Raw genomic sequence first — 9,996 nt, 5'->3', positions numbered from 1 at the left:
ATGTTAAATTGCGGAGCTTTTGAGTTTTCGCGATACGGTGAGGCCGTGGTGCCATGGCGAATTTCGATGACTCGCCATGAAAATCTTATTGCCTCTCCTTCCCTCATACATGGTCCGACCTGGACCAAAGAGCACACATACGATAAGGCTCCACCCTGAACATATTTCAACTGCCATATTTGACATCAGGGAGAGCGCCACCTAGTGGGAACAGGAAATGTCATGTTTTACACTTTGGGGTACAGTATTCTGATGGGTGACATCTGCAGCCTCAAATTTCTCCAGGAAAGCCTTAAGGAGTTGGTCTTGGGTTACAATGAAAACTGTGAGTTTTCGCAAAAGGGTGTGACCCCAGCACCATGGCGAACATTGATGTCTCGCCATGAAGAAACAAATTAGTATAACTCAATGAAATCCAGTCTGATCAGAACCAGACTTTACAGGGATGATATCAGACCCGCCCTGAACAGATTGATGTGCCCATTGTCAGGAATACGTAGAGCGCCACTTAGTGGCAACAGGAAATGTAATGTCTTTCAATTTGTTGTACTGATTTTCACGGGTTCATCGTGGTCACCTCAAAAGCGGTGAATATTAACATGAGTCCCTCATGATGCTTCAGTGAGAAAGTTGTGACTTTAAACTGAACGGCGCGCCCTGGTGGCAACGCAGTTCACCATGAGAGATGAAGTGGCTTTTGAAGGGCTTGGAAAGTTTAAGAAGTCTTGAAACTTGGCGTACACCTCCAATGTGATGAGGGCTTTCTTGTTATGTGACCATTTTCGTCGGACAGCGCAAAATGGCTCCACAGCGCCCCCTACAAAATTTCAAAACAACAGCCCCTGCTCTGTGTTTTATCTAGGAGTCTGAAACTTGGCAAGCTTATGGAAGATTTCAAGATGTACAAAAAAGTCTCTTGGAGCAATATCCCAAATCCAACAGGAAGTCAGCCATTTTTAAATTAATGTGTAATTTTGCTCACATTTTCCTCTCTTTTCAGGCACCGTTCTTTGACGACCTCCTCCAAGGGATTTCATCAGATTGACGCAATTTCCTGTGTGTGGAATCTAAAGCCCTTTGTGATTGTAAATTGCGAAGCTTTTTACGTTCAGGGAAACGGGGTGGTCATTGTGGCACGTGGAGTTTTAATCACTCGCCAAGAAGCAGTAATCTGCTGTCACTCAAAAACACAAAGTACAATGTCTCCCAAAGGTCGCAGGCATGATGGGACTCGAGCTCGGAAATGTTTGTTATGCCATTTGTCAGGAATGGTTAGAGCGCCACCTAGTGGGACGACTATCATCATGATTGAATGAGATGAAATGTTAGCTGGTGGTTAAATGCATGAATTCCATCAATGTGACATCAGATCGGTTTTAGGTGTTGAGCGTGCTTCGACGCGCGAGGGGTGCGAGGGCCCTCATAACGCTGCTTGCAGCTTTAATTAATTATTATATTTGTCCACCAGGTGACATGACTTTTAACTTTTCAAAGCATGAAGAAAAATTTCACACTTTTTTTCTGTTTTTTGCAAGGGTGCCAAGATACTGAAATGATAAGTGGGTGTGTGTTATGTCCACCTTTAAGTCTCTCCTCTTAGAAGGCCACATTGTGTTATAAAGTAATTCAATAACAGTAAATGATGAGTAACTTTTCAGATGTTCGAAGATATCTCCGCAACGAAACCCCCCCCCCCCCCCAAAAAAATGATGGTGAAGTAGATAGTAAGATAGTAAGGGATCACTGTATTTGGGTTTCACTTTATTTCCCATAGTTTTTGTTCCAAGCATTGTCACCAATCTTTTAATCTTTTAATATTATCTCATAACACTTTTTTTAATCAGCTACCATCTCTCCTATGGACTTTTTAATGTCTACAGTCTCAGATCAACACAGCCCTTCCCTCCAGCACTATCAGCAGCAGCAGGAGCAACCCCTCAACAGCAACATTGTACCCCATGAAGTAAAACATAGGCTATGTTTGCTTTGCATTGTCCCCACCTGATGACAGTGATATAGTATTATGCGATTCCACATTAGATTCTTGATGAATGCAGGTTGTTGTTATTCAGCCTGATTCTATGTGCCCCTTTTTAACTTTGAGCACCCGTCCCTTCAAACATGTCTGCACGACCCTGTCATCTCCATACTTTGGTCTTCCACAGTAACTGCAATGCTATGTCCCATCAACCAGAGGTTTGATCCTGGGACTTACACACCATGCCACCAGCTATGCACTGCTGCAGATGGATGACATCCAGAAGCTAATTGTGGCCATGATAAACCAGCATGGAAACAATCAGTGGCTTATGTGGATACAGAGGAACTGCAGACTTACGAAGGGATGCTCATCTGAAGTTCTTTCAAAAGAATATGTCATTTAAAGGAAAAAAATACTACCATACAATATTTTTATAGCTGTTTGTGGGAAGGTGGAATGTTTTTAATTTGAATCAGTTTTTGTAAAAAAAAAATAAATTAAAAATCTGACTCTGTAGAGAAAATAAAACTGTACAAAAATCATTGTGGCTGCAGTCATTAACCCACCTCAGCTCCTAATAAAAACAATAATCACATACTCCTTGAAATGTATTTTATGGAAATTATTCTATTTTTTTTTTGGTTTTTAGAAAAAAAACCCCAATCGTTATGCAGTTATACTGGCCTTTATAGGATTAGAATAAAAAAGATATCATTAACTGTAATTAATAATTGATATTTATATTTCAGGTTGAAGTAATTTTATTAGTCATTTAAAGTGGAAAACAAATATTGCTGTTTAATATTTTTACAGCATTTTTTTGGGAAACAGTTATTTTTTTCATATTATGAACAGCTAGTTGAAGGAGTGTCTTTGAGTGGACACTCCAGTTACAATAGGGCCCATTTGCTGATGCTGCACCTCCTAGCATTGAATATTAATTAGTTAGTGGCCTGTACAATCATTGGCTTGAAAGCTAAAGGGACATCTCCTTTGAAGGGGTATATTTTTTACTTCAATAAACGATTTTAATTTAGTTTGAACTTTAAAATGCACAAGGTCATTGGCTGTTCTACTGTAGCAGCAAAAGACAATATGGGCTGGATCCATTAATCTATGTAGTATTTTATTTGCATTTTGCGACTTTACCGATTGAATTGCTCATTGACCTCTGAGAGCATCTGCTTCCTCTGGCTCTGGCTCCTCAGTGTGGACACAGACTGTGAGCTAATTGTTGTTTATGGGCAGTGGCCCCCTACCTATGGTTTAGTCCCCCTACTTGGGACAAGAGGCTCCATTCAGTCCACCACAATTAGTGTTAGAGCCAAATTGAAAGTCAAAGCATTCCCATTAGATTGAAAACCTTCCCCGTGGTGAAGTATTATCCAAAGTCAGGAATTTAACTTTCCTCTCTAGTTGTACTAATTAAAAATACAATCACACATCGTACTCTGTTATCTCTCCTTCTTTCTTTCTTTTTCTTTTTTTGCCTTCTGGATGTCTCTTTTCACATTTCCCTTTTTTCAGTTCTGTCACTAGCTTGGATCAGAGAGTTCTTTCCCAGATTAAAAAGTGTCTGCAGGATCTGTGCACTGTATCCATTGCTTCTCCCCCGCCACCAGGTAATGCAGAAAAAGCATTCATCTCCTCGGCCATTCCACATGCCAGCTAAAGTAATGGTCCCCTGGGAACTTTAACTGCATCATACAGAGAGGAGGAGGGAGAGGAAATAAGGATAAACCCCCGTGCAAAAAAAAAAAAAAAAATCAAGGAAATATTTAGGTGTTTTGTCTTGGTGGTTGCAGTTTGTCTCTGATGAGATGGCCCTGTCCCAGACACGGGAGTTTGAAGGAGCTTATTGTTTTTTTTGTCCTACAACACAAACCTTATTATTCTACCGGTTCCCCAAGCCAGATCAGATGAGTGTACAGACTCTAAAGTGCCCGTTGACACTCTGGGACTCACAAAGACGCAGATCAGCACACGCACACATGCAGCACTGCAGGTATGGCTAGAAAGTGGCCGGCATAGAAAGACATGCTTGAATACACACACATATAAGCATAAATTAAAAGCACAAACAACAGGCAAAGTCTTCACTCAGTGAGCACACATGACTGGGCATTTAGAAATTAACAGTGTAATCTAATTCAACACATGCTGACCCAATCACAAAGACAAATACTTTACAGGAAAGAAGCACTGCTACAAGAAAAACTCCTACACACAAAGAGATTTTATAATATAGTCATCAATTTTTGCTCAGATGCATCATTCTTTAAAAAGAGAAATTAAAACTACAAAATTTGATTGTTTTCTTCAAATACAAAACTGAATATAGATTTGTGAATACGTTATGGTGTGTATTTGTTTGTTGTGCCTTTATTACAGAAAAGCCTCAGAAGGTCGCCAGCTGTATTAGCTCTACTTACACAAGTTCTATTTTAATTCTTGGACTCTATTAGATTAGCGTTGCTTAATCACACTTCGAAATAATAAACGTATCACTTTTATGTTTGCCTTTATCTGAGGTTTGAAACAAGCAGTTTATTTCCTTACCTTTCAGGCCACCCTCCCTTTGAGTTAGCTTTCTTCTGATTGGTTGTGCGTGTGTGAACATCAGGTGGATGGCTTCTGTGCTCACAGCTGGAGCTGTGTCCCTGAGATGATTGTAATAGAACTATCTATTGTCCATGACATCAAAATAATTCAATGTAGAAATATGTCACAAATGTAGAGCCTGAAGCCTGAGACTGCGGCTCACGAGGATTGCCTATATTTACACTGACTCATTTTTTGAAAGTTTGGACATGTTTACAGTTTTTCTCGATTGCTTAAACACTATAACCAGGCCTCTAAACTAAAATTTCAAAACCATAAACGCTATTGGTCAAAAAGCTCACCCATTTCCCTGAACTATAAACACTATTCCCTGCTTTGACACATGACTCAAATTTGGTGAACTGGTACTGCAAAACTCTACACACAAATCCCTACATTTTACAGTGCTTACACCATGTAATCATGTAGAAAGCACTAGCATGCAATAATGTTAACTTAAGTCAGCATAGCTTGAGCCCAATTAGCACACAATTAACCAGGTGGAAACACTAGGAGTCAAAATTTAGCACACACCAATCAGAACCTGCGATGGATAGATAAAAGGGCCAAAGTCAGCTCATTCAGGTTTGAAACAATGGATCCAAAGAGATGCAAAGGAAGAGGACGTGGTGGAGAAAGAGGACGTGGTGAAAGAGGAGGACGTGGTGGAGAAAGAGGACGTGGTGAAAGAGGAGGAGGAGGTGGTGAAGGAGGTGGAGGTGGAGAACGACGACGACAAGGAAGGGGAAGAGCAAGGGCACGAAGACAGTCAGTCTCGGATGAAATTCGAGCCACTTTAGTTGACCATGTCCTTGTCCATGGGATGACTATGAGGGAGGCTGGGCAACGAGTACAACCAAATTTGAGTCGCTTCACTGTTGCCTCCATCATCAGAACCTTCAGGGAGGAAAACAGGTAGGTGTACTTGCAGTAAGACTGCTTTGTACAGTAACGTTTAAGTTACTGAATTTATGTGTCTTGAGTTTCAATATGTTTCCATTATTTTCCTGTAAAATGAATGTGTGACAGTTACAGTAATGAGTGCTTCTATTTTTGTAGGACACAGAGACGACCACCTGGTGGAGGCAGGTTAAGGCTTTTGTCGGAGGAGCAAGAGAGGGAACTTGTAAACATGGTAATTGCAAATAATGTAATCCGCCTGCAAGAGATTCAAAGGAGAGTGATTGAGGATGATCATCTTTTTCGAGGCATAAATGCCATCAGCCTCTCCACAATTGACCGCATCCTCTGAAAGAATCAATTCCGGATGAAACAGGCATACCGAGTCCCTTTCGAACGAAACTCTGACAGAGTGAAAAACCAACGTGTGGAATATGTTCAGGTATGAGTTTTGATACTGTATAAGGTATTGTGTACCATCACAGCATGGCAGTTTATGCTGCCATTTCAGCACTCTTGAACTTTGGTTCAGGGTACCGATTGACTCTACTGTGTTATGTGTTTTGCAGAGAATCTTTGAGATTGAAGGACGGCCTGTTCCCCATGAAATGATCTTTGTGGATGAGGCAGGTTTTAACCTGACCAAAAGAAGGAAAAGGGGGAGGAACATAATTGGCCATCGGGCTATTGTAAATGTCCCTGGTCAGCGTGGGGGGAATGTCACTATGTGCGCAGCCATCAGCCAACGAGGGGTACTCCACCGCCATGCCGTACTAGGACCCTATAACACTATGCTTCTCCTTGCTTTTCTTGATGGTTTAAGACAACATATGTTCCAGCTGGACTACAGGGAACCAGCACAGCCAGAGCAGCCTCACTACGTTGTTGTGTGGGATAACGTCAGCTTCCATCGCGCTGCTCTGGTTCGTGACTGGTTTACCAATAACCCAAGGTTTTCTAATATCTTTCTGCCTGCATACTCCCCCTTTCTAAACCCGATAGAGGAGTTATTTTCGGCATGGCGGTGGAAAGTGTATGACCGAGAACCTTATGTCCGTGTTCACCTCCTTCAGGCCATGGAAGAGGCCTGCCTAGACATATCAGTAGATGCATGCCAGGGGTGGATCAGGCATGCAAGAGGATTTTACCCCCGCTGCCTGGCTGGGGCCAATATAGCCTGTGATGTGGATGAGATTCTCTGGCCTGACCCAGACCAAAGACAAGATGCTGTGGTGGGATAATGTTTCTGGTGTGTGTTGTACTGTATAGTACATGAATGACAATGTGCCACTGTACATACATTGGTTGCGTCTTTTGTGTTTATCATGTGACAAGGGTTTTGAAGGGGAGAACCATAAGCAACCTAATTGTTTTGGAACTATTGTTTTGAATTAATTGTACCAGTGTGCAAAACTCTGTTGTAGTGTGTGTGTTTTTGAGGGCTTGTGTTTGATGTCTGAGGGCAAAGTTCGGTTTTTCAGCAGGAGTGAATAGTTTTGGGTGTAGAGCTTCATTTTGACCTGGAAATAGGATGTTTGGGGAATTGAGTGAGATGTTATGGATTTGTGTTTACTGTTGTGCGGATATGAGGCGTAGTTTCAAGAAATGTGTTTTAGCAATCGAGAAAAACTGTAATATCAGCATCCACCATGATAACACTATATATGCAACCGGACTCAAATTTTTCCAGAAACTGCATGGCAAAAGATTAATTTTAATGGTTTAAATTGCAATTACTTGAGGACAGATGGAGTCAATAAGTCTGTTCTTGTTGAAAGGGACAATAAAAAAGCTACAAGACCACTAATTACTTTTTAATTTTAACAAAAATATTTTAAAAAAACCCCTCCCATGTTGTAATGTTATGAGGTGAATTACTTCAGAGTAATTCGGAGATATTCACCAATACCTAAATACATTTCACTGTGGTCCTCAAATTTGAGAACAACAGAACAAATGCTACCTCATGAGGTGGTCATCATATGTGTTGAGAGAGCTGGGTATCCTACTTCATCTTCACTGAGGTCCAAGTGTGCCTGCACAGCACACTGAGAAGTTTTTTTGGGGTAGCTCGCCAACGTAATCTGTGCATAACAAGACACTTGAATTTTACTCCCTGCCACCTTATCCTCTTTCCCAGAGTAAACTTAAAGACTAAGAAGTCCATTCGACACACAGAAAGAGCTTCAGTGTGTGTCACACATGTGTGAGGGCAAATGCAGCGCAGCAATATAAAAATAGCTGTGCTGAAAGTAGTGCAGCACTGCCCAAGGAGATGACCTTGAGGCACATGAGCAGGGGTTAAATTAGCAAAGTTAAATAGCCAAAGACGTGACATTTAAAAAGTGGGAATAATTTCAAAAATGCATACTTTTCTAATCCAGAGATAAGAGAGACACTCTCACTTCTTGCAGATGACAAGATGTCCTGAGAGTTTAATAGGGCTGTAAATGTCTCATAAATTACAAGCTTCTATACTAACAGGTCTCACATATTAGTTGTCAGTATTGTGTAATGTTGGTCTTTCTCTAAAGTCTGTGGTCTCTGTGGTGTCTGCCCAAAGACATAAGGGTCATTAATGTAAAAACCAACAATGTCTGAAAGATGAAAAGCTGCCACTCATTTTACATATTGTAGTTCAAAGAATGTACAAATGTGCTATTATATTTTATTATATAACTATTTCTGAGGGGAAAAAAGCTTGTTTACTGATATTGGCACTACCGTCTCAACGGATACAGTAAAAATGTAAAAATGTTTACATTGTTACTAAAATTAATAAAAATGTGACTCTGATGTAGTGTAGTTTGAACCTTTAGCATTCAGTAAGCAGTCACTGAAAAATCCTTTACTTAATGTTTTTGATGAAAGTTTAAAAAAAAAAAGAAAAACTGTTCAGAAGAAGGTGTGAAATGAAAAGAGAACATAAAACTCATAAAAAGTCAAAAGAGGAAAAAGATTGCAGCTAATAAAACTAATTAGAGCAGTGGGATGCCTTTGAAGGAGGCAGGGAACAAAATGACTAGTTTAAAGGTGTTATTTTCGCTATTGCTCTGCTCGTTGTCTCATTTTTTCTAAACATTGTTAACATTCCAAAACTGTGTATTTATGTGTGTGTGTGTGTGTGTGTGTGTGTGTGTGTGTGTGCATGCTTGTGTGCACCAGTGTCTTCAGTCTCTGCTGCGATCCCAGGACAGATCATACACATACGCACACACACATACAGGCACAGATACACGATTACTCCCTGGAGCTCCTAAGAAGCGGAGATTGCCTCTTTAAGGTGGAAATCAATATCCTTTCTTTCCCCATCTCTCCTCCCTTTCTCCTGTCCTCTCAATTCCCAGGCCCCCTCATTCGCTCTCTTTCTCTCTCTCCATCTTGCCATGTCTCTTGGCTGCTTCCTTCACAGATACATTTGCCTCCCGTGAGACTCTTTGTTGGATCAGAGACACAGAGTGAACACCTCTAACCCTGTTTGTCTATATGTGGGTCCCTTCTCTCTTAATTTTTTGGGGTCCATACATATATAGCACCACCCCATGGTGTCGCCAAATGTGATGCAGTCCCCAACAGGACTGGGGTTGGGTGCTGTGACTACAGCTTGGTAATTTGGGGAGGGGATGTACGTGTGTGATAGTTGGTTTCCGGTTTGTCAGTGGAGGGCCCCGTGCATCTTTATTTGGCAACTCCAAAAATACAGCAGGGAGATTCAGCAGGGGGGTGGTGATAAGGGGATGAACATAGGGGATCTCAGGCTTAAGAAGGTTTTGTCTATAGTGCCAGTATTAAAGCTTGTCAACTTTAAAGTGCAAGCCTATAAAGACAGTGCATGTACTGACATTAACTCTTTAGGAATTACAGCCATTTTTATACATAGTCCCCTATTTTCAGAGACTCAAAAGTAATTGTCCAGTTTACAAAATTATAAATTTAGTATAATTGTTTTTAATACTTGCATGTAAGCCCCTTGTCTCCCCATAGACATTACCAAATACTGCAATTTGTCTGCTGAGATGCTCTTCAAGCTTTATTGCAACCTTTCAGTCCAGACGTGCACCTCCCGAGAAATCTAACTACACGTCAGGACGCATCCCTCAAATATTGTGATTGGCCTTGTTCAGCACCCTTGATTCCTCCTGTGCACTTCTGGCTACTTTTTCACTGCAGTTTTTGAATTTATCATTGAGAGAATAACAATCATCAGTATAACTACAGGGACATTACTGAAACTACCAGAATGGACATGAAGAACAAAGGAATGGAAACCTGAGCAAATGTTTGCCTCCCCCCCCCAAAAAAGGACCAGAACAAAGAGCAGGGACCCAAGAGGGAAAAAAGTGCCGGCACTGAATTTTTATCTGGCTGACACTGTCTGTAACCTCAGGACATGACCACATGGTAATTAACATGTAACCATACACAAGCATAATTGTGGGCAATGACATTGACCACTGGGTTACGTTGTAGGCTCTACAAAGGTTTCCCACTGAAGTCTAAATCAGGCCTAAGTC

The 9,996-nt window shown here is 41.0% G+C and overlaps 1 protein-coding gene across 1 annotated transcript; it reads left to right on the top strand.

Annotated features, from left to right (window-relative positions):
- Positions 1-5,335: 5,335 nt before the first annotated feature.
- Positions 5,336-7,119, top strand: LOC109196060 (uncharacterized). Its single transcript, XM_019349245.2, has 3 exons — positions 5,336-5,497; positions 5,642-5,924; positions 6,052-7,119. The coding sequence occupies exons 2-3, from the start codon at positions 5,850-5,852 to the stop codon at positions 6,721-6,723; spliced, it is 747 nt and encodes a 248-aa protein (XP_019204790.1). The 5' UTR covers positions 5,336-5,497; positions 5,642-5,849; the 3' UTR covers positions 6,724-7,119.
- Positions 7,120-9,996: the final 2,877 nt, after the last annotated feature.

Source organism: Oreochromis niloticus, linkage group LG20 (genome assembly GCF_001858045.2).
Source record: "Oreochromis niloticus isolate F11D_XX linkage group LG20, O_niloticus_UMD_NMBU, whole genome shotgun sequence".
NCBI lineage: Eukaryota > Metazoa > Chordata > Actinopteri > Cichliformes > Cichlidae > Oreochromis > Oreochromis niloticus.
The sequence above is the reverse complement of the archived record's forward strand: the minus strand, read 5'-3'. Positions and strand labels throughout refer to the sequence as shown.